The sequence below is a fragment of the Agrilus planipennis genome, unplaced genomic scaffold, assembly GCF_000699045.2.
Source record: "Agrilus planipennis isolate EAB-ADULT unplaced genomic scaffold, Apla_2.0 scaffold21, whole genome shotgun sequence".
In the NCBI taxonomy this organism is placed as follows: domain Eukaryota; kingdom Metazoa; phylum Arthropoda; class Insecta; order Coleoptera; family Buprestidae; genus Agrilus; species Agrilus planipennis.
The window spans coordinates 231,727-258,006 of NW_020439030.1; the positions used below are offsets into that span (position 1 = coordinate 231,727).

The 26,280-nt window shown below is 35.8% G+C and overlaps 1 protein-coding gene across 1 annotated transcript in view; it reads left to right on the forward strand.

Moving 5' to 3' along the window:
- The window catches only part of LOC112905007, a 133,559-nt gene that overhangs the window by 38,094 nt on the left and 69,185 nt on the right, over window positions 1-26,280 (forward strand). Inside the window, exon 2 of the mRNA XM_025976494.1 lies at window positions 19,601-19,693. Within this exon, the coding sequence (XP_025832279.1) occupies window positions 19,626-19,693 (68 nt within the window). The 5' untranslated portion in view covers window positions 19,601-19,625. The remainder of the gene's footprint in view (window positions 1-19,600; window positions 19,694-26,280) is intronic.

Genomic DNA, 26,280 nt, shown 5'->3' on the forward strand with positions numbered 1-26,280 from the left:
AAACCGACATTTTAGAAAACCGGTTTTCGAATAGTAATTTTTCCAAAAAAACGGGTTTTAACCGGTTTCGAATTTTTATAAAAAAATTTTTTGCTCGAATATTCTGTAATTCGAACAAAAAATTTTAACAGAAAATTTAGAGTGATTAAAAGCAGTTTTTGACTGAAATTATTTACTGAACACTGAATTTATGAACTGTACATAAAGAAACCAGAAGACAAACTGATATAAAATCTAAATTAATTCATCNTGGAGCAAGTTGACCGGCCACCACAGCATATGTAATGTCAGTCCATTTAAAAGCTCTGTACATATGGTTATACAAGAATTTTATTTATATAAAAAATTTTATAAATCAATATTTCCGTCTGACAACCTCTGAAGCCTCTTTTAATCGGAGCAGACATATCCAGGCATTTTGTGAGTGAAAATTAAAATAAAAAATTGGTAAGGATGATGTTTTTTCTCGGACCTTGCTGAACATTTTCAAGACAGAAAAATTACTTGCTGACCCCTGTTCTGGGAAGTTTCCAAGAGAAAAAGCAGGGCAGGTCATGCGGGGATAAGGGAAAAAAGGCAGACAGTGGCTAAAATAAAGTCATATGGTTTATGTAGCTATAGCCCCTAAGTTTAGAAAGTAGAAGTTCCCTTCTGTATCAAGCTTTATTTCACTTCGGAACAAAGGTTAATTAAAAACAAAGTTTTCTATCCATTGTTCCTGAAATGTTTCCATTTCACTGCTTTTCCAGTTGATAACAAGCGATAATTCGTTGTATATATTTTTTGTCTTATTGCTCAGACGACTGTTCGCGACTGCAATTTAGCAAACTTTCTTCTCTGAGAAAAGTTTATCGTTGAATGGCATTAAAAGGTTGTCCGAACTTGAGACACTAAAGGGTCTTAAATGAAATTTAATTGTGTCGTTTTTCTGCTCAATTAAACATTTCCTTTACCTATTGTTAAAGTCTAAAAAATCATCTCTGATTTTACAAAAATCCATAACCACACTTTTGAAAATAATAATTTAATTTCAAGACTGTACCTACTCTTTGAAAATGATTGAATAATGGTCGAAGCAATTGTCAGAGTGATAAAACAATTTTGTGAAAGTTTACCAAGTGAGTCCTTTTCTTTGATATTATATCCAACCACTACTTTTTAATTTATACGTCGTAGACGCGATCAACATCATTAAAGACAGTACGACTGTGCGGATATATATAAAGAGACAAAAGATTAGTAGATTAGATCTGTAGATGATATAGCAATATTAGCATCTAGTACGGAGGACTTAGAGATAGCTTTAAATAAAATGGAAGCGGTGTTAACAAATTAGTACTGTATGAAAATAAATAAAAGCAAAACAAAAATACTGGTATTAGGGTTTATACAAAAACCGACATTTTAGAAAACCGGTTTTCGAATAGTAATTTTTCCAAAAAAACGGGTTTTAACCGGTTTCGAATTTTTATAAAAAAATTTTTTGCTCGAATATTCTGTAATTCGAACAAAAAATTTTAACAGAAAATTTAGAGTGATTAAAAGCAGTTTTTGACTGAAATTATTTACTGAACACTGAATTTATGAACTGTACATAAAGAAACCAGAAGACAAACTGATATAAAATCTAAATTAATTCATCCAATAGACAAAACACACCAAACCGCTTGCGACCGATATGATTCCAAGAACCAAACTGCTTGCAACAGTGTCTTCATCAATCTGGTAGATTTGGCTACATTTGTCATTTTCAAATTTTTTTTAAGTGTTATTCATACATTGAAAACCGATATTTTCTACTAAAAAACCGGTTTTCGAATTCTATAATTTTCTCCAAAAAACCGGTTTTTAAAAACCGACAAACCCTAACTGGTATGCAAACGAAGAAAAAGAAGGGAAAGAGCTAATATAAAGATAGAAGACAAAAGATTAGAAGAAGTGGCCAATTTAGGTATCTAGAAGATAAGTCAGAATGGAAAGAGTAGTAGCGATATAATGCAGAGGATACCGCAGGGTTGAGTCGCCTTCAATAAAAAGAAATCACTTTTATGCTTGCGAACGGTTAATTTAGAAATTCGAAAAAGATTGTTAAAAGTGTATGTCTGGAGCGCAATATGGACGGTGGCCGCTGCGGAAAAGAAAAAGTTAGTATGGTGTTATAGGCGAATGATGAGGATACCGTGGATAGAGAAAGTTAGAAATGAAGAGGCATTAGAAAAAAATAGGAGAATGAAGGACTCTGTGGAAGTCAAAAAGGAATAGGCAGGATAGGTTGGTAGGACACCTTCTCAGGCATGAAGGTCTAGTCAGAGACATATTGGAGGCAGAAACGGATGTTAGAAAGGGTACAGATAGACCTAGATTAGATTACTGTTCGCAAATAGTGAAGGATGTTAGTTGTTCTACTTTTAGGCAAATGAGAAGAATAGCTCAGGATAAGAAAGAGTGGAGGTGCGTCTCCAACCAGTTTTAGGACTGACGACCTTATGATGATGTCCTTTCACAAAAGTTGCACTATCGAATCTTTAAAATAAGTTTTAACAGATGATAAGTAATTCCTTTTTAGAATGACGCAATATGCTACTATATCCTGTAACATCCTGTACAGTTAAAATAAGATTCACAAATAGCGCATCTATTGAATAAACATTTTTATTGTCAATTTAAATTTTTCTTATCCAATACTAAACGTAATCCGTCTACAGCCTAGAAGAAGCATACCATTTTACCATCGTTTTATTTCATGCCATAAACTGACAACCGACCTGACAATTCCAGAGTGCATACTAAAAAGGGAAAAACGCACATAAAACGTATACGTGTATATATAGCTGCAAACTTCCGCAACGTTCAGTGCAATTTTCGCGGAGAAAATAAAATCCCAATCGAATTATCCTCTTTCCCGTCCCTGTAATTTTACACGAATCGTAATCACCCGGAAATATTATCGCTAAAATACATCAAATTTGACAGGAGACGCATTAGAGAAAATTGAATGAGCGCCTGCGAGTGGAAAGCGTCTAAACAAAAGCCGGTGGTTTAACAGCTAACATACAAGCAACTAAATGCGATGGAGATAAATGGAAACGAATAATGGTACTGTCTTCTCAATAGATAACCTTCGACTACCTTTTCACTATTTGTAAATAACCATCAATGGAGCAGGATATTTGCACCCTAGTCGCAGGACAAATTTGTTCACTTTCTAAATGAGCTTTGAATCGAAATAAAGCATTAATGAATTCCGATCCGTATGCATAGCTTTTAATTAATCGTAAAATATAAAAAGCTCAATGACAGCTGTTTATACGTATCCCTTTCGCTTCATAGCAATTGTTGATTGAATGCACATCACGATTTAACGTTACGAAATCATCAGTTCGAAGGCCAGATGGAGGCGTATTTAGTTGATTTGTGATCGCCTGCGAAAAATTTTTTGGTGTTATTCCTACCAGCCACTAAGGCTAGTGGGCGGGCAATCCCTTCGAGCTATGCCGGAAGGCCCTATTCAGTCTTCGTTCAGTAATCGTGGAAATGGGTGTACGGTGGTTCGTGTGAGGAAGTTGAGACGAACGAAACGAAGACAGAAGAGAATGAAAGATTATCTGTGGAATATTACTGCCCCAGCATTTGCCTAAATGATTCAAGGAAACCGCAGAAAAACTTGGACCAAGGCAGACGGAACCGAAATTGAACCAAATTCTAAGCAATGGTCTAAACCTCTAGGCTATGCCGCTCGATGAACGCCTGCAAAAATCGGTGGCTTGTGGGTCAGTAGGTCACTGGGTGTTACTGTAAAGAATATCTTTATACAGGATCGTACTTCAGGCATACACTTTTAATTTTATCGAATTTCTAAAACAAGCATTCCAGAGATTAGAAATGCGAATCTAGCTTGCATTAGTCTATTTTTATGTTCCTATTACTTTTTCTATCATCAATGGAGAAGATAAGTAGAATAAAGATTCGGGCTATAAGGCCTTGGTCTAAGTGAACTATTTTGTCCAAACGTTTCGTCAGCCGCAGTAGCTTATACTGTCGAGCCTTCACGTTGTCAACACAGCACTACCACTGAAGATGTCAACCGCTGTAGCTGACGAATCGTCTGGACAAAATAGTTCACTTAGACCACGGCCCTATAGCCCGACTCTTTATTCTACTATGGATTCCGGCCGTGAAAGCTTTTGTTCTTATAATGGAGAAGATTTTTACAATTTTCTCCCGCTTACTATAATCCTTAGGATTATCTTGACAACAACGAATAGTTTAATGTAAATTTCGTAAGTGCAAAAGACACAGACTAATTAAATTTCCGAGTTTCATAAAATTGCAACTTTAACAAAAAACCGTACAAAATTTTCATCAAAAATTAGCCATATTGAGGTGGTTCTACTAACTTTTCTACAAGATTTACCTTGTGGGGACACTCGGTATAGCAATAAACAATTCAAATGTGTAATAATTAAAATTCATCATTTGTGCTGAGTTAGTAAAATCGCGATACAGTGCGACTAACTAGGTCATAAACATTTACACACATATATGTAAACTGGTGAAATAACTATTATAATAGCGTGTAAATAATTGAATAAATCAGTCTAACACCAGGCTCACTTTAATTTGGATGCTGCAGTAGTGTCACCCTTAGATGCTGCAATAGTGTCAACCATCGGATGCTGCAATAGTGTCAGAACTCATCATAGATGCAGAAATGTGTCCAACGTTATTATAAATCGGTTCTTCTCATAACCATAACTTTTGATAGTCACATCTAACACGACTACGGTGACTACAACCTTTTTGTCACTGCATGATGCGCATCTCTTTGTCAATTCTGACTTAAGTTAGTCTAAATTTCATGTGCAGTGTATTGCTCAGGAATAAAAATACGAGTTAGATTCTTTAATAATAAATTGTTTAACCGACTCAAGTGGAATTCAAGTGTAAATAGATCGTACTTATGGCATCCTCTATTCATACAATCTTCTCCATTGGGTTTTGTTCATAATATTTTTGTAGACTGTCAAAAAAAGATTATTAGGTTACTAAAGAGCAGTCCTTTCATGTTTGTGAAAATACAATGGATAAAACGAAGGTGCGGTTTGCTAATAATGATTAAATGCAAACTATCGCGTCTGTGATTCTCGAAGAAACATGCAAAAGCTGGTGAATTTAATTTCGATAACTCGCCGGTCTGTGTTTAAACTATGCAAGTCATGCCCGAGCGGTGTAGTTATTAAATCAACCCCAGGCGAGAACGGAGCACTAAATTTGTTTTCCGTCTCAACAACTTAATCACAACATTGCAGCAGCGCTGACGCATCAAAAAAATGAGCTTTGTATATATATAGTAATCCCGCTCAAGAAAATATGATTAGGGGCAGCATCTCAAATAATTACCATGTAACGTAAACATAAAAGAGGAAGCTACTACAAAATTAGCATTTATAGTAGGTGTAGATGGCCATTATACGTAAGTGAACAATTCCGAAACGCTCGAATAACTATGAAGGATCACGCTTTTCTTATAGATTTTGTACTAGATAAGTCCACGAGTTGTGTCTCAGTGAAGATAATCCAACCGCTCAAAATATATCATTTATGGATTTATTTCATAATGTAATAGTGATTTAATATTTGAATTAATTTTACCCACTACAGATAACCTCAAATAATAATGTAGGCATGAGTTACAGAGCTAAAATAGTGATACTTAGTTTATGTAAAGAGCAACAGACAGTTATAGAGTTGGAGCAGCAACGTAGAGAGTGAATATTAGGAAAGGAGTAAGGAAAAGAAAAGATTAGAAGCGTTCGAAATGTGATGTTACAGGTGAATGATGAGGATACCGTGGATAGAGAAGGTTAGAAATGAAGAGGTATTAGAAAGAATAGGAGAACAGAGGACTCTATGAAAGTCAATAAAAAATCGGTTGTCTGTAAAGTCGGTTTACTGACGATAGTTGAACGTGACAACGTCATAAGAAAATACTGATGGAATGGTTTCATTGTTCAAAAGAAAATTTGAATTTTATTTGTTTGATAGATATTTTGTATGGATATGGAGGAGGAGGTAAATGGAAATGTATTATTGTATAGCAGCTTTCCATGCGGACGCATCGCTCGCTCAAGTAGGAGAGAGACAGATGTCGAACGCTGCCGAACGCGGAGGTCGATTGTGCCTCTTTGTCGCTCGTTCCGCGCTCTCGCTTGCACTTCAAGCCTTAAATGGAACGCCTCAGAGCGAGGTAACGCCGTATGAGTCATGTTTTTTCGTGCGTGCAGCCGGCTCCATCGAATTATAAGACGTTGTCACGTCAAAAAAAGTAAGATAGGTTGGTAGGACACATTCTCAGACATGAAGGTCTAGTCAGAGATATATTACAGGCAGAAACAGGAGTTAGGAGGAGTAGAGGTAAACCTACATTAGATAACTGTTCTCAAATAGTCAAGGATGTGGGATATTCCAGTTCCAGCAGAGCAAGGGAAAACTAAAACCAACACTATCCCAGTACTGGTATTCGTTTTGGTCATGCTTATTCGGTATTGGTCCTGTTTAAATACTTCTAGTCTTGGTTTCGCCTTGCTGATATAGGTTCGGTCTTGGTTTTGGTCTTAATCTTGTACGTTAAGTCTTGGTTTTATTCATTTAATCTGATACTTCCCTGTTTTTTAAGGATTCTTCCAAGTACAAATTTTCTATTCACCGACACAATATAATTGTCTTAAATGCTCAAATTTTCTGTCATACATGCAAGGTTGCTGAGAACTTACCCTTCCTCCAACGCATAAATTGACCTTTTAGCAAATAAAGTAGTAGAAGGTACTTGAAAGAAGTAAAAAATATCGGCAAAAATTAGTTTGTCTCCATATGTTTTATCCAGACGTAGGAACAAAGAATACTTACTCCGAGGACATTCTTGGTCTTTTTGCAAACAGTGGTAAAGTTTTTTTTATATACAGTCAAACCTGGATAAGTGAGAACTGGGTAAGCGAGGAAACTCTATTAATGAGAGTATTTGCCTGGTCCCGTCATTTTGCCCTTCTAAAGCCTCTATAATTGAGAAACATAGAACCTGTATAAGTGAGAGTCATTTTTCATGCGTGAACCTCTTTAAGTGAGATTGCTACTTGTCTATACCTCTATAAGCGACAGTTTACTATTGCTGTTTTATGACTCGTTCTTGAATTTCAAGAGACTCTTATTTCATTCGAACGACCAAATCTTCGAATGACCGAGCAAGTCTTTATTATTTTATTATAGCCAAATGTGCGTACCGACTTGTTTATCAATCTTATTACAGTCAGTTCATAGAAGCAGTTGCGAAGAAAGGTCCTGTACTTCCTCATAATGTCTAAACGAAAAACGAAATGTGTTATTGAACCGTATTTTTATAGACCTCTATAAGTGAGACAAATTCCTCCTGTAACTCTGTAAGCTAGAAACTCGGGTTAGTGAGAAACCTCTACAGGAGAGAAACAGATCGCGGTCCCTTGAGCTCTCACTTATCCAGGTTCGACTGGATTTAGTGTTGAAATCTAGTAAACTGAAAATTTCAAATACAGAAAATGATTTGTTCCAAGAAAAGAATATATTAAAGTTACTTCAAATAGCTTAACTCATAAATCCATCAGAAGTAATAATTTTTCGTTTAGCCTTGCGTATTTGGTCTTCTTCGTTCGTTCGTTCTTGGTCTTGGTCTTGCTATTATAAAGACAGTCTTGGTCTTGCGAAAACACTGGCCAACAAAAGAAAAAAAATTGTTTGTTTCCTGTAATATTTTTTTTGTTTCTAACTCATTTTGGTGAATATTTTTTAAATATGGAAATAATTTTTCTGTAACAGCTTTTCTTCTTGAGTTATAGCTAACTACCCTCATTTACCAATTTTGTTTAGATTTTTGTGTTTTGTCGGTCATTAAAATATATTTTATTGTTGTTTTCGATGTGGCTTCCCCGAGAAGGTGTTGTTTACATAATCCAAACAGTTTTTCTTATATATATGGTGAATATATTTTTGAAAAATATCGAAAATATATATCGTATCGTGAAAACTGCGTATCTTTTATACTTTTAAATACAATTGTGCTATCAAGATAAGCCGTGGTTTCCTCATATTGTATGCCTGAAATGTGTTGTATGTTTACGATTGTAGTCCAATGGAAAAAGGGATGCAATAAATTTCGTAACACCCATGATTTGACGAGAACCCCGGAATCACCACCACGACTGCTACTTCTACGTTGTGAAAATAAATGGAATTAATCCTGGAAATCGATGTAAGTGGTCGTATGCTAATATACCCTCTGCTAAAGGACCTCAACTGAAATCACGAGAGGTACTATCTAGCAAATCTAAAGACTCTTCTACTTAAACTATAGTGAAACAGTTTGTGAAGGCGTTTGACAAAAGTGGTGAATGTTTCAATTTGTTTTCAAGTTTCCAGGATTAAGTAATGAAAAATTAAAAGCAGGAATTTTTGATGGGCCACCAATTAGGCAACTCGTGAAAGATCCTAATTTTATCAAAGCAATGACTGAAGTAGGATCGAAAGCATGGAATTCATTTGTTTTAGTTATGAGTAACTTTTTAGGGAACAAAAAATCTGAGGATTATTTTGAGCACGTTCAGTGCATGCTTTCGAATTTGCAAGAGCTAGGATGTAACATAAGCATTAAAATTCACTTCCTATACTCACATTTAAATCGATTCCCACAAAATCTGACTGATTTTAGTGAGGAGCAGGGTGAAAGATTTCATCAGGATATACGGACAATGGAAGAGCGTTATCAAGGAAAGTAGGACTCTCATATGATAGCCGACTGCTGTTGGAGTATGCAACAAGATCAACCTGATGTCGATTATTTAAGGAAATTATCTAAAAGATCATTTGATAGTGTAAAATAGAAATTTAGCTTACATGTATAGTAATTTTTTTGTATTACTTAGTCGAAACAGTAAAATTTTATATTTCAAAAAGTAAAGCTGTTAGTAATCATCCAATATTTTTTTCATAATCAGAGCTATAGAAATACCCAATAAAAGTAAAAAAAAATAAGGAAACAAAAATGGTGTTGACCAGTGTAATGTATGACCAAAACCAATTTTTGCTACCTTTGCGTCATTTCAACTAACTCACAGTTCCGTCAATAGATTATTTTTGAAATTCTTCTTCCAATGAATAATACATCTTGTAATATACGATATTGATTGACTTAATGGCAGGAAACTTTTAGTTTGTGGACAAAGACATCTTAAAATTTTACAGTTACATGTAAAGGACTCGCTAGTGTCGAAATAAACTTTCCCGGACGATTTTAGTACCTCAGCTTTTAGCTTGTAAAAAGCATTTCGGTGTATTTAATTTGCATTGAGTGTTCAACGAGAGTAACAAAGAAGAGGGGAATGGACTTATCAAGTCCCTCTCGAATTATACAAACACTTATTTATACGGCATCTCTGATGAAGTTTTAAGTATGTTCCGAACGAAATATAAATCTTTTAAGTCCGCCAATTACAGGAGTTTCCCTCGCTGTTTAATCTCAAAGTGAATTTTTAGAATTAGCAGGAAACTAAAACGTTAATAAGTAAACAAATGAAGGACCTGACTTAATCAAAGAATTAATTGAATTACCTACAGCATATTGGTTGTCAATGAAAGTTCAAAAATGGGTCAAACACGTGCGCCAAAAATTCCGGCATTTGATAGTAGCAATCAAAAATAAATAAGTTACACTTAAGTAATAATCAGCAAGGTCACTTGAAGTTAAATTTCACTTTCGACTGAGTTTAATCAACAAATTTTATGTTTTTAGGACGAGTCATATGCGAGTACGTAGGAGCAAAACGTGAATAAATACGAAAGAAACAGGCGAATGTTACACATATGCAGCCTATGTTATTAGAACTGTTATAGTTACTTACATGTTAACAATTCGAAAAACATTAGTCCCATAAATGTTTTTAGGACAACTTAGACAAATGCGACAGAGACACCAAATCTGTATGAAATTTTTGTCATTCAAATATCTATCTAGAAAATGTATTATCAGATCAAAATACGCAGGTTTTATGTAACAAATTCCATGTTTTTAGGGCGAGTCTTAGACGAGTACAAAGGAGCAACATATGAATAAATACGGAAGACTCAGTCGAGTGCTACACACATGTAACCATTGCCATTAAGAGTGCAAAAGTTAATTACATATATACCGTTCTAAAAACATTAGTCTCATAAATCTACTATCCGGTCAAAATACTTAGTCTTTAAGCAACAAATTTCACGTTTTTAGGACGACTTAGACAAATGCCGCACATGCGAGAGAGGCATTAAATCTGCATGAAATTTTTGTTATTCAAGGATCAATCTAGAAAATGTATTATCAGATCAAAATACGCAGGTTTTATGTAACAAATTCCATGTTTTTAGGGCTAGTCTTAGGCGAGTACACAGAAGCAAAATATGAATAAATACGAAAGACACAGTCGAGTGCTACACACATGCAGCCATTGCTATTAAGAGTGTCATAGTTACTTACGTGATTGCCATTCTAAAAACATTAGTCACATAAATCCACTATCCGGTCAAAATACTTAGTCCTTAAGCAACAAATTTCATGTTTTAAGGACAACTTAGACAAACGCCGCAGACATGCGACAGAGACACTAAATCTGCATGAAATTTTTGTCATTCAAATTTCTATCTAGAAAATGTATTACCAGATCAAAATACTCAGGTTTTATGTAACAAATTCCATGTTTTTAGGGCGAGTCTTAAACGAGTACACAGGAGCAAAATATGAAGAAATACGAAAGACACACATGTAGCCTATGCCATTAAGAGTACAAAAGTTACTTACGTGTTTGCCGTTCTAAAAACATTAGTCTCATAAATCTACTATCCGGTCAAAATACTTAGTCCTTAAGCAACAAATTTCATGTTTTTAGGACGACTTAGACAAATGCCATAGACATGGATACACAGACACTTAATCTACATTAAATTTTTGTCATTCAAATTAATATCAAGTTCGAAAATCTATTAACCGACTAAAATACTTCGGTTCTAAGCAACAAATGCCATGTTTTTAGAACAGTTGATAGACGAGTACTTACGGGTAAAACGTCGGGCAAATAAAAAAGATGCAGAACAATGGCATGAGGTACAACTTAATAAAAATTACATAAGTGACATTTTGAAAACATTAGCTTCAAAAAACTAGTATTCTGTCAAATATTTACGTTTTAAGTAACAAAATGTATGTTTTTAGAACAGCTCGTAGGTGAACATGTACGAACAAAATTGTTTAAAATGTGCAACAATTACATTATTTACATTTTAAAAATATCAGTCTCGAAAATCTACTCTCATGTATTTAGGACAAGTAAATTGTGAGTGCAAACATGAATGATACAGCATTAAGACAATGGTTACATTTATATCGTTCTAAAAACATCAGTTTCGAAGACCCACTATCTCATCATCATCGTAAGGTTATCCGTCCTCAAGCGAGTTAGACACGCACTTCCACTTTTTTCTGTCCTGAGCTAATCTTTGCATTTTCCTAACACTAGAACTTCGCATCATATTTTTAACTTTTTGTGAACAATAATCTAATCTAGGTCTACCTCTACCCCTCTTAACTCCTGTTTCTGCTTCTAATATGTATCTAACTAGCCTTTCATCCTTGAAGAGGTGTCCTACCAATCTATCTCGTCTATTTCTTATTAACTTCCATAGTGATCTCAGTTCTTCTATTCTTTCTAATACCTCCCCATCCTTTGTCTATCCCCGGTATCCTTATGATTCGCCTATAATATCGCTTCTAATCTTTCCTTTTCCGCCGCGCTCACCGTCCATATTTTGCACCCGTACAGCACCGCGCTCCAGACATACTTTTAGCTAGTCAAAATAATTTGACTTTAAGCAGCAAAATTCATGTTTAATGAGAATACGAAGAACATAATCGTACACAAACAATAGATTCTGAAATTAAGACTTCAACATTTCGTAATAATATTGTTGTAATTTTATAAACATTAGTTTTTTGATTATTTGATACATCGAAAATTATGTCAAATGATGAAATGAGCTACAGAACGCCTTTGGTTGACAATTAAAAATTAAATTTTGTGTGTTTTTGTCTTTTCCTCGCATTCTTTATCGATGTTAACTACTGCCAGAATGTTGTTATCTCGATGATCTCCCATTTGATTGACAAATAAAAAACAACATCAATTTGGCAGTGGTAGTTTTATTGTCGAGGGTGAACAAAATAGTACCTTTTTGTATTATTCAACTTGCCAGTTTTTGCACAGCAAAAGCCCATACAACTTTCCGTCGGATTGACAATTTTCTTCTTACAATTTGTGGATAAATATCGGAGCACACTTTCAACTTTCTCCATACAATCGTGCATTAAATTTTCCGCATTGCCCTACCAACCTAATTTGCATTTTCTAATTAGTGTCTAGTTACATTTTGATTACTGCCAACTTAGTTTTGTTTTGACTCTATATAATAACTGAAAATGGTGACAAGTAAAACCAGAGAAGAGAGACTAGTATAGAAGTCCAATTCAAATGGAGGACTAAAACGTGAGTAAGAAATTCTAAATAGAACCAGGAGATGGCGTTGCTATGAAAATGAGCGCCTCAACGCTGTATTGAGTCGGAGCAAAGAGTGAACGCAGTAATGGCAGGGGTAAATAGTAGAAGTGGTGGGATCATAGAACGCATAAGTCTTTTTACTTTGCTGTTGTAAGCCAAGTTTGTAAAGAAAAAAAAAAAAACGGTTGATTTTCCGAAGCGACAACGAAGTCCGGATTATTAACCCAGCATTGGACTTCTATACTAGTCTCTCTTCTCTGAGTAAAACTAATTCACCTCAACACAAAATGCTACATATTGAAATAAGAGTTCGTTATTTTTTCCTTTTCGCAAAACAACTCGTATCGACGTGCAGCCTTTTTTTACAGACTATTGTGTACATTAAATATTGAAAACGATGAAAAGATAACCTACGCAATAAAAGGATCAAAAAACAAAAAAATATGTAACCGCCCGTGCGTGCGGGTTTTTGATCTTCGTTGAATATTTCGAATCTGGGAAAGAGATTAAGCGATATCGGGTCCCCTTCAAACCCCAGTTTTCCACTGAATCTTTGTATGCTGTCAGTATTTGAAAACGAAACAATTTTCGAAGCGGAGAAAAGGCCCTATATCTACTACAATAGGTCAGTCGAGATCGAATCGTATACAGCAACTGACAGCAACCGTATCAGTTTATCTTCCAAATACTTTGAAACTTGATTTATACCGGAGGGTGGTTTAACTTACATCTAAACTAAAAGCGAAGTCAAAGTTTCGTTCTTTTTATCAATTTATAGGGAGGCAACTGTAGACGTGACGGTTTATAATCAAATGATAAAACTTTCGGAAATAAAACGTCACACTTTTGTGTACGTATCAAGCGCTACGTCGTCTGTCTGAATGAGTAAACAACGAGTATAAATGAACAAGCCTCTTCAGTTATTATTATTCTTGTTTTTAATTGTAATAAAAAAAATATGAAATTAGTTGAGTCCTAATCGTACTATGAAAAAAATTAAAAAATACAAACTTGGATGACACTATGTGTCATAGTCAGTGACGTGATCCGTAGGTAGGGTCGTCGGATGTATACTTCATTTACTTTCTGTAGCGCTGTGCCCCTTCCAATGTCTTGGATGCGCGCTGGCAAAATCGTAGGTAGGGAGAAAAAAGCTCATTATACTTTCGACTCTTGTTCGTTAAACATACTTTTTTATACAGTACCTGCCAAAAGTTTTGTTTAATCATGAATGGTAGTGCGATTCGAAAACAAGCGTTGAAGCCTTAAATATGTCTTCAAATATAAATAAACATCTCGTTGATATTTTCAGTAGTAAATGGTACCAATAACAGCACATTTAAGCAATGAAATTGTAGTGGATAACATGGTCAATTTTTCCGTGCAGTACTGTACGGATTATACGCTCCTCACCGGTTAAGAGAGTTGTCTCCTTCCTTTTCTGACCTAGTGCTATTCTTTTCTACTTTGCGCCAGTCAAACTGAAGGTCACATCGCTACAGAAAGTAAACGAAGTATAACTCAAGTAAATAAAGCGGCCAGAGAATGGAAAATAGGAAAGAAATATTGAGAAACGTAACCAGGTGAAAATAAACAACAAAAAGTTATGTGAATGAAGAAAATAAGAATTTAGGAGAAATGAACAGGAAAGAATAATGGAAATCGCAAAAGAGGAGATAATTTAGACATACATTAAAGAAGATCATCATCATCATCATCATAACGTCATCAGTCCTTAGACTGGTTGGACACGTACCTCCACTCTTTCCTATCCTGAGCTAAACTTCGCATTTCCCTAAAACTAGAACAGCCCACATCCTTAACTATTTGCGAAGAGTAATCTAATCTAGGTCTACCTCTACCCCTCCTAACTCCTGTTTCTGCCTCTAATATGTCTCTGACTAGACCTTCATGCCTGAGAAGGTGTCCTACCAACCTATCTCGCCTATTTTTTATTGACTTCCATAGAGTCCTCTGTTCTCCTATTCTTTCCAATACCTCTTCATTTCTAACCTTTTCTACCCACGATATCCTCATCATCCGCCTATAACACCACATTTCGAACGCTTCTAACCTTTTCTTTTCCGCCGCTCCCACTGTCCATGTTTCGCACCCGTACAACGCCGTGCTCCAAACATACACCTTTAACAACCTTTTTCGAATTTCTAAATTAACCGTTCGCGAGCATAGAAGAGACTTCTTTTTATTAAAGGCGACACGACCCTGCGCTATCCTCTGCTTTATATCCCTACTACTCCTTCCATCCTCACTTATCTGACTTCCTAGGTATCTAGAATCAGCCACTTCTTCTAATTTTTCGTCTCCTATCTTTATATTCGCTCTTTCAGGAAACAAAAGCATCAAATGAAAAGGATATAGACGAGAAAGAAGAAGAGTAAAACTCACAGAAGATACAGAAATTACGCCTGATGAGATAAAGATGGTTACAAAAAAATCATAAAAAAAAGCAGCAGAAGATGGCATAAAAAACGGAGAAGCACAATTTACAAGAAATAAAACAAAGACGATCCAAAAAATTACAGAAGCTTCACCCTCATGAAATCAACGAATAAGAAATACACACACATCCTTGAAAACAGGATAAGTGCAGAAGAAGAAAAGATAAATATTAGAAATTTCTTATGCACACCAAAGGGAAATTATTATTTTATTAAAAAAAATGTAGTGATCAATAATGATTTTGAAAGGAAGTTTTTAACTTGAATTGTCAAATTAAATTAAAAAGTTTCAGGATAAAGCAAAAAAACTAGTACATAACTGGTGGCATTTAGAAGGTTTGTGTTAGGAAAGTTTGACTGTGCCTAAAAATCCACTAATTAAAACTAACTAAACGCTTCTGGAAGGTTTCTATTTTTGTAGAGGTGAATAAATTGGTCCTGTCAAAAGCACTCATACCCGGCAATGATCCCTGACCGATTATCGTTTTTAAGGACAAATCAATGACCAAAGTAACGATACGATGCCAGACGCGACCATTTTTGTTGCTAACTTATGCAAGATTAGCAGGCTTTAACGAATTAACCGATTGCAGTAAAGTACTGGCAAAAAAAAATGGACCGAAAGTTTAAAATGTAAAAAAAAAATTCTATAGCATTCTCGGTTTTATCAGAAGGACCCCTCATTATTATCATAAGGTCGTCAGTCCCAAAACTGTTTCGAAACGCACCTCTATTCCTTCCTATCCTAAGCTAATTTTCGCATTTCCCTAAAACTAGAACAAGCCAAATCCTCAACTGTTTGTGAACAGTAATCTAACTTGGGTCTACCTCTACCCCTTTTAACTCCGGTTTCTGCCTCTAACATGTCTCTGACTAGACCTTCATGCCTTCCCTACTTTTTTTTTGGCTTCTATAGAATCTTCTGTTCTCCTATTCTTTCTAATACCTCTTCAAAAACATAAAAAAAACAATTTTTAAAGTTTACAATCGAGCCGTTTTCGCAATGCTGGAAGGATGTTGTACATTCTGTCATTAATAGTTAAGGATGAGAAATAGGAAAATACCACAAAGGACGTGGTGAACGCCATCTGTAATACGATGCTACATTTTAGGATTATGTGTATGCTCCAACAAGATCTATTTAAAAATATGCATATCTACTTGCTGAAACGAATCCCGGCGTAACTCACCTCAATGTGATAGGCACGTTACCATAATCGAATAAAATAATTCGAAGTGGTCTGTATTCTGTCGAAACTGCCAGACGCGGATCGCGATTTCGTTCTTTTTGGATCTGATCAGCGCGTCGCAGGCAGCTCCGACAGAACACAGACCAACCTTTACCTGCTGTCTTAACAGCGTGTTTTAGAAAATATCACAAATGACGTGGTGACGCGCTGATGAGATCCAAAATGATCGAAATCGCGATCCGCGTCTGGCAGTTTCGATAGAATACAGACCACTTCGAATTATTTTATTCGATGAGAAATGGTTTAATAATTTTGGGGAAATTTAACATTATTGTGAAAATTCATTTTCCGTTTATAGCAATTAGAAATTGCTTCAACTTAGTGAGGAAAAATTTGTTGCTATTGTCACATCCTCGCTGGGAAAGGCCAAAATTAGTTTATGAAGGAGTGAAGATGCGTGTCCAACCAGTCTTCGGATTGACCCTATGATAAAGATCAGTAGATACATTTATTCCTAACGTTAGTGTCGTCAATTTTGTTGTTCCTCAAAAAAACAAAAAAAGTTAAAAATAAAAGCGGGGGATATAACGCAATTTTATGAAGCGTATCAGCGCAGCGGTTAAAAAAACATCAGGGTGCAAAGTGGGTGACTGCTGAATATTGAGCGCAATCGTTTCAGTTTTTAGTGCTCCGGGGGTGTCGAATGTGTACACCGGAAAAGCCCACAATGACCGAGTGAATCTCATTTGGCAACGACCTACCGATTATAAATCATTCGACGAATACGCATTATTTGGCGAAACAACTATGCAGTGGTTTCTGTCCGCAGTAATAATTTTGTAAATCTACATTCCACCGAATAGCAGAGCGAACGATTTACTGGATTTTTACAAGCTTGCGTTGATGCAAAATCACGTAGTAATTCAGTAGATAAATAGAAACAAAGAAACGAGAAACGTAACAAAAACTACAACACGCTTCGGTTGATTCAGTGGTGTAGCTAGGATTTGTTAATGGAAAGGGTTAAGGTATATTAAAATGTGCCGAAAACAATACTTCATCAATTAAGAACAAATTAAATATGCATTTATAATTAGAGATACACCTAGAGATGTGCAAAATGGTTTTTTAAAAGTATTTAAATACAAAATGCAAATACTTTTTTCATTTGTTATTTCAAATGTGAAATACAAAATAGATTTCCAACAAGAACAATAACGCCCCCAGGGAACGTTAGAACCTTCCTGGGGGGCGCTGGCCATTCCAGAGACAATTGAAGTACCTTGGGGTAATCAAGAAGGACGCCTTTAGCATACCTATCTATTTAGGAAGATAATATAATTTTATACATAGTTTCCCGTTTTGCCTTTCTTTCCTGTGTTTATCCTTATCCTAACTAATNCCAACTTTTACCTGCTGTCTTAACAGCGCGTTTTAGAAAATATCACGTTGAGGTTGGCTACGCCGGGATTCGTTTTCAGCAAGTAGATATCCACACAAGTGGACCTTGTTGGAGTATATGTAATCCTAAAATGTAGCATCGTGATACAGATGGCGTTTACTGCGCCATTGGTAGTATTTTCTACATTAACTTCATCATTATCATAAGGTTGTCAGTCCTAAGACTGGTTGGACCTCCACCTTTTCCTGTCCTGAGCTAAATTTTGCATTTCCCTAAAACTAGAATAACCCACATCCTTAATTATTTGCAAACAGTAATCTAATCTAGGTCTACCTGTACCCCTCCTAACTCCTGTTTCTGCCACTAATATACCTCTGATTATACCTTCATGCCTGAGAAGGTGTCCTACCAACCTACTTCGCCTTTTTTTATTGACTTCCATAGAGTTCTCTGTTCTCCTACTCTTTCTAATACCTCTTCATTTCTAACCTTGTTTATCCACGTTATCCTCATCATTCGCCTATAACACCACATTTCGAAGGCTTCTAACTTTTTGTTTTCCGCCGCTCCCACTGTCCATGTTTCGCAGCCGTACAACGCCGCGCTCTGAACATATACCTTTAACAATCCTTTTCGAATTTCTAAATTTACCGTTCGCGAGCATAAAAGAGACTTCCGTTTATTAAAGGCGATACGACTCTGCGCAATCCTCTGCTTTATATCCCTACTACTCCTTCCGTCTTGACTTATCTGACTTCCTAAATTTCTAAAATCAGCCACTTCTTCTAATTTTTCGTCTCCTATCTGTATATTCACTCTTTTCCTACTTTTTCTTCCCTTGTATACCAGTATTTTAGTTTTCTACATTTACTTAAGTACAAAATATTTTTTAAGAAAACCTATCAGGCATTTGCTTATTTTTTAAATATTGAAGTTTTTTTGGACTAATACTGGTGTTTGCACTATATCACTAAGCGATAATGGACTTTTTAGGGAAAATTTACCCTATTGCACATCATAATATATTCATTTAAACTTGATAATTAATAGATTTTAAACCATGCAAATTCATATGAGAGGTATAGTGTTTCAATGAAAAATTTTCATAAAATTGGTTTTCATCCATTTTACTTATTTCACCTGACAATGAACAATAAAATTTTAGTACGGTATTTAATGTCTGCTAAAAATAATAATCAAAATTTACTGGGCGTTAAAACGTCGTAAATATGGATTTTTGACTTTTATGGCGCTCATCTCTGAATTATAAAATATAGATTGTGACGTTTATTCGATTTCCATAAAAAAAAGTAAAAACTGTAATGAATGAATTTCTGTTTAGTAGGTAATCCTAACCAATATTATAAATGCGAATATGTTTGTCTTTTATTTGTTTATTCATTTGTTTGCTACGGTTCCACGATTCTTGATCCTTCGACAAAATATCCCCGCCAAAATATCCCCGACAGAATATCCCCAGACAAAACATCCTTGGACAAAATATACCCAAGACAAAACCCTAACCTAACCTAAGACATAATTAAAACGGAATTTATTATTCTACCAACAGATGTCACACAAATATTCATTTCAGGAATTTTTTGCTTTGGGAATATTTTGTCGGAGGATGAAGACGCCTGTTACCGTTTGCTACGTGTTCACGCCTTAATCATTCAACTGATCATTATGAACTATTGTACACACATTGTTAGCAGTACAGAAAAGGACATAGGGTATTTTTTATCCAGAAAAAAAAATATTGTTCCCGATTAGTTTTATGGGATCGCCGATGATTTTTGACACGTATTTAAGACGTCAAAGCGAGCAAAGTCGCGGGTAATTCATAAAATATATAATTATCCTGTTTTAAGAATTTTAGCTTGATGTTTTTTACATAAAAGAATAGAAATTAATGATATTTTGTTTTTTATGTTGTTTCAGAATAAAATGAAAATTTGAAGTTACAATGGAGGTTCTTCTGGTTCTTCAACTGGTTCTTTTCTTTGGGTTAAGCCGTTGTGAAGATTGCTCAAAGTAAGTTGATAGTAAGAAAAGAATAGATAGTACCTAAACAACAATAAAAAACAGTTTTGCAAAAATTTATCGAAATGGTATGTGCGCATGATGTACGAGAGGGTAGTGTCACCTGCTGGACAGCGCTCTTTTCTAACGAGACCTTTAATATCAGTAGAATAATTGAAAATCTCATGGGTGTTTTTGTATACGTCGGAGGCGGAACTTATTGCATTCGCAATGTCCTCAGCTATACAACTAGGAATTAAGTTCCAAATCCTAACTAATATTAATAATAGGAATATTTGCTTGTTTGTTTATTACGATCTTACATCTTAGTTAATCAACCATTCATCATTCATCATTAAATTCTGTGCACACATTAGCAAGGCTACAGAAAACTGCATCGGTTACTCACTTAAACCGACAAGTTCGACCATGTTGAATGTTCAGTTAATTTTTGATTTTCTTGCACGTGTTTTGGCTCGTTAATGATTTCTGCCTTTATGAAAAACAAAATTAAGTGTGTGGACGTATTCCGAATGTTGACTGTGACATATGGTGAAGCTACTTTGGACCGAAGCAACGTTTATCGGTGGTCTGAGAGGGTCGGGAAAGTGTGAACGACGAAGAGCGTGCCGGACGCCTGAACACGTCAACAACAGACGAAAACATTGATGAAGTGAAGAAAATTGTATTAACCAATCGTCGAAAATTGCACAATTTCGACCAAAAACAGCATCGCATTAACATTGCTAAGGAGCTGTTGGATTCTGTCCAAGACGACTCAAATTTGCTCCAGAGGGTCATAACTGGTGACAAATCATGGATATGTGTTATGACGTGGAAACCAAAGCTCAATCATCCCAACGGAAGCTGCCGCACGAACCAATACCGAAAAAAGCCCGCCAAGTTAGGTCGAATGTGACTTACAGTTTTCTTCGATTGCAGGGGCGCGGTGCATCATGAGTTCTTGCCATAGGGTAGAACGGTTAATAAGGAATATTACCTGTAAGTTATGCGCAGCTTGCGAGAAGCAATCCGCTGCAAACACCCGGATTTGTGGAAGAACAAAAATTGGCTTTTGTACCATGATAATGCCCCTGCTCTCCCAGCTCTGCTTGTGCGCGAATTTTTGGCCAAAAACAACACACTAATAATTCTGCCGCCACAGTATTCCCCACATCTGGCCCTCTATGACATTTTCTTGTTCCCGAAACTGAAGAGGCCCATGAAAGGACGACGCTACGCTACGATTGAGGACAGCATCGAAGGAGGAGTTAAACAAGATCACAAAAAACGATTTGAAATGCTTCGAGGATTGTAAAAAACGTTGGCATCAGTGTATAATATCTGATGGGGATTAATTTGAATGAGACAAAGTAGGTATTCATGAATAAATGAATAATTTTCAAAAACACACGAAATTCGCGATACTTTTTGAACAGACCTCGTATAAACACTACTATTTCCTAAAAAACATATTGTACTATTGGGATCCGTCAAATGGGAGGAGCCTAAAAACATGGCGCCGATTAGGGAAAATTTATCGTAGTTCCTATAGTGTACCGTGCAATTTCCAAGTTTTTAAATTACGATAAAATGATAAGTATTAACACAATATGTGATTGGGCTGACACAAAGCCTCGGAAAGGAAATTTCGTTGAAGGTGAGCGTGTTTTTAATGCCAATCACATTATAAAATTCGGAAATAACAAATCCGGAAGCTAGCCTTCAAATTCCGTCAAGTTTACTGCCTACTTTTTACAAACTTCGGATTTAAAAAGTGATTCACGTTATATAATTGGTGAGGTGATTCTGGGTGATTTAAGCAATATCATATCAATGACTTGCACGTGCAAAGCCGATTTAAGAGAACGTTGCAAACACATTATTGCAACTTTGTTGTATTGCAGCAGGTAGGTTCTTAACCTCAAAATACTTATATCGTATCATTAGAATTGTGTTAAATCAATTACACAGGAATAAATAATTTCTCACTTTATAATTTTAGTATGATTCTAGTTTTAAATATTAAGGTTATGGCTGATGGTAAATACTTGCTGAAATATAATCATGTGCATTAAAATGACGTGAACAAATTTTTATTCCGGAATTCACTTCTTTGATACCTACTGCTTTCATCCAAGCTTCTATTAGTTTACTTTTTTCTCTAATTTTCCGAATATATTTTTTACATATATAAAACGGTTAGTTTTTATTGGAAAGTAGTTAATGTAGGTGAAGAGTGAAGATCTATGTCTGAAGTGCTATTGCAGCTTTTCACTGAACATATTAACTTTTTATTTGATTTAACTTTAGAAGAAAACTTCGTCGACTCCATCATCAAAAAAATTTTTACTTTTTTAACGTGTTTTATTATTTTAATAAACAATTTTACAATTTGCGTGCACAGTTCCTATGTAAATTTTTCCCTCATTCTAGTTATAAATTTTGCCACCAGATGGTGTATTCCCATTTGACGGATCCCAATAACAAAATGTTTTCGATATAAATACATTCTATGTATATTTGAATAGAGGAAAAGTACCTTATCATTCCGTTATCAACAAGTGTAGGTATTCTTAGGTTCATCATTTCTGTCGTTCAGTTGCCAATTGTTAAGTGGAAGCAGTCAGTTGTTTTCCCTTATTTACATAATATCTGTGTATGCGGTAAGCTTGCACTTATACCGTTTACAATGGCAGTAAAAGCTTTACGTGAGTGTATTCAAACCGGTCTCTGATTTTAAAAGCTTTCCGTACAGCGGAGATCGCTTGCATCATGAGATTATGTGAAGTTTGTTCAAAAGCCAGTAAATTAGTCAGTAAATAAACCGGAAGCTTTCGCAGGTAATTTGTACAGTTGAATTAGCTCACGTGCTTATTACGCTATATTCCATATTAGAGTTACATGAACAAAACACGTTCTACGTAAATATTTAATGTAATACCAACTGTTTCAGTTTAATTTTAATATTTTGTTTTATCATTAGATCGAGATAGATTTGCTTATCATTATTCAACTTATTTTATTTTGTTATATTTGAAATTTAAGTAAAACAAAAATACTGGTATGCAAGGAAGAAGAAGTAGGGAAAGAGCGAACATAAAGATAGGAGACGAAAGATTAGAAGAAGTGGCTGATTTTAGATATTTAGGAAGTCAGGTAAGTCAGGACGGAAGGAGTAGTAGGGATATAAAGCAGAGGATAGCGTAGGGTCGAGTCGCTTTCAATAAAAAGGAGTCACTTCTATGTTCGCGAACGGTGTATATTTTGAGCGCGGTGTTGTACGGATGCAAAATATGGATAGTGGGCGCAGGAAGAAAGAAAAGGTTAGAAGCGTTCCAAATGTGGCGAATTATGAGGATACCATGGATATAGAAGGTCAGAAGGTATAGAAGGTTAGAAATGAAGAGGTATCAGAAAGAATAGGAGAACAGAGAATTCAATGGAAGTCAGTAAGAAGTAGGCGAGATAGGTTGGTGGGACACCTTCTCAGGTATGAAGGTCTCTTCAGAGATACCTATATTGTAGGCAGAAACACAAAATAGTTGTAATTCCTTATTTCATAGTTAATAATTCACATAGAACAAACAAAGTAGCTCAAACCCCAACACTAAAACACAACACTGTAGTTGTCCGAAGCAATTTTCGGTAACAAGGTTACCTTCTTCAGGGACAGAGAACTGTTCACTTCAGTCATTTAAAAAATGTATTATTATAAAAATTAAACCTAATTTTTTGCGTGTCTCTGCAGTTAAAGAGCTATCAGTGATTGAGAACCCTTGCCAGGTTGATGGACGCGTTAACTTATTGACCTTCGTTAGCGCACGAAACACAGGTACCTACTCATGACCTTCGTAGCAACTGGTACGCAGACAGGCCAATTGCATATGTTTTACACTGATACCGCGTTACACAATTACGCTAGGTAGTCCTGGTCATTATTGCCGGGACAGTTGGGGCTTTCGGTAAGGTTATTATCCTCATATTTATGTACATTACTGGGTGGTGAGAGATGGCTGATAAGCTCTTTTATGTAGCTTCTTCCACCACAATTTTTGCCGGAATACTGACCAGACAGCGTATACGTTGAAGGTTAAATATAAAGTTTGATTGTATTTTACCTCCAACTTGGGTTTAATTTCTACAATAATATCTTACAGGAAAGGAAGAAGAAAAGAAAAATTCTATAAGTTTTGTGAATGATCTTAATTTTAAAGTTGCAGCTTATATTTCACAGCCTGTGAAAGGAAATCTAACTTTCCATTATCAATTCCTCACTTTTAAAGGTGTTCTAGAGCTAATCCAAAGCAAAGCCGGCTTTTTAGTAGTTCACTGTGCACTGTGACAATCATGCGAACACATAAGATTTTACCCATTCAAATTCCCCTTCCAAAAATCACCCAACTCTCCTAAGGAAGTTTTCGCTTCAATAATACTCGTATATGTTTGTTGCTGTTTTGCTTAAAATGTTCAAAGTAATTTTGAACGGCACAACGGTAGTGGATGTGTACATTGGAGTAGGTCATGTGTAGCAACATTAATTTGCTTTGATGCTAACTTCTCGCACCGCACGCCGGTTCAGTGATGAACATGATATTATACGCCCATTGTACAACATGAAATAAAAAAGATATCAATTTGCCATCTTTTCACACATTAATGATCTCTTTTATTTCATGGCACTGAACTAGGTCAAACCAGATCGGGCCCAGTTTTCCAACGACGCGGTACATGGAAAAAATATTTCTCTTCAAAATAACAACACAGTGCATCCGGTGAACTTGTTTGACGCATTTTTTTCTAATGGATAACGACAACAAAGCAAAATCAAAGGACGTGAAATAGAGTGAAGATATACGACTACTGTCAAAAGAAATAAGTGAACAGAACGTATTCGTTTTCCAGTATACTCCTGGGATTTCAACTTCTGTTTTCCCACACAATAATCAGTTTTAAATAATATACCTCCCGTCTACAACGTCCATGTACCTATTGCTCGTTTCAGGAAGTTACGAGATATGTCCCTTCCCTTTATTAGGACGCGCCGTAGCATAATTCCAAATTCAATCATGTTTGTCTGCGGAGCTCATTTCTCCACCGATCAACGAGCGAGAACCAGACAAAAGTGTACAGTGCCATTTGCAAAATTATTTAAACTGCCTCGTTAAAATTTAAGAATATGCTTTATTTAAAAGCATATTTAGCCAAAGATAATAACACGTGAATTAGCTTAACGTTCTACACACCTATAAAACTTTTGCTTTGTTTTCTATTGTTAAGAAATTGCTAAACATTTTCGTCTAGTACTGTACAATTCTAGCAGATCTCCTAAGACCGTCCATCGAGAGTTCTGCTCGTTCAAGCTTGTTCCAACTATTTCTGTCTTGCTCACGCCTAGTGTGTATTCTTTCTATCTTCGCGCATATTTCTTCAAGGTCACAATTCTAACAAATTGAAATGGATTGTACTCGTTGTTTGTTTACGCAATACTAAGTTCTGTAGTATGACTCGCGCACGCTTTCATTTCTTCAAGATAATTGATTCCTGTGTCGCCCCTGTTATAGTTGTTTGTTCGTGCAATACTAAGTTCTATAATAATATGATTCGGGTACGCCTCGCCCAGTTACTTGCCGTTTTCTAAAGCAATACTCAGTTTTATAATATGTTATATGATGAAGCTGGCCACAAATTTCTCCCCAATTGTAAACTCTGCAAGATAATATTTTTGCATCATCATCATAAGGTCATCAGTTCTAAGAGTGGTTGCACAAGCACCTCCACTATTGCATATCCTGAGCTAATCTTCGCATTTCCACATTCTTAACTATTTGCGAACAGTGATATAATGTAGCTCTATCTCTATCCCTCCTATCTCCTCTAATATGTCTCTGACTAGACCTTCATGCCTGAAAAGGTGTCCTACCAACCTATCTCGCCTATTTCATTTCGACTTCCATAGAGTTCTCCTCTGTTCCCATATTCTTTTTAATACCTCTTCATTTCTAACTTTCTCTATCCACAGTATCCTCATCATTCGCCTGTAAAACCACATTTCGAACGCTCCGAGCATTTTCCTTTATGTATCACAACTTTTTTGATACATTCAGAGCAAAAGTCTTTAGATTCTTCGCCCTTTTCTCAATATTCGGACACCTAGGAATTCTATTAATGACTGAAATTTGCATTCCCTTGGTAATATTTCGCGTCTTCCTCAAGAAACCGAATCAAGCGTAAAGGTGACAGACGGTAACTTGTTATCCCTCCACTTCTCATCAGTAACAGTTAACTCTTGAGTAACGTTAGACCGTGAGGTACTCTTCCACTTCTCCCTCAAAGCAAGACGATTGCGAATCGCGTTTCCAATAGGTACAGATAGATATTGGTCTTAATTTAATTTTGAAGCACGTTTTACACGAGTACGGTGAAGAGATTATCAACGACCGACGTAAATCGGACACGGGAGACAGATCTCGGATAATCTGTTCTGAATAATTTAAGCGTCTGTCTCTTCATTTCGATTTAAACTGCACCGTCGACGACATGGTGAAGGAGACGTTCAAATGCACTTATCTAAATAACGATCGCGAACGTGTTTGTAA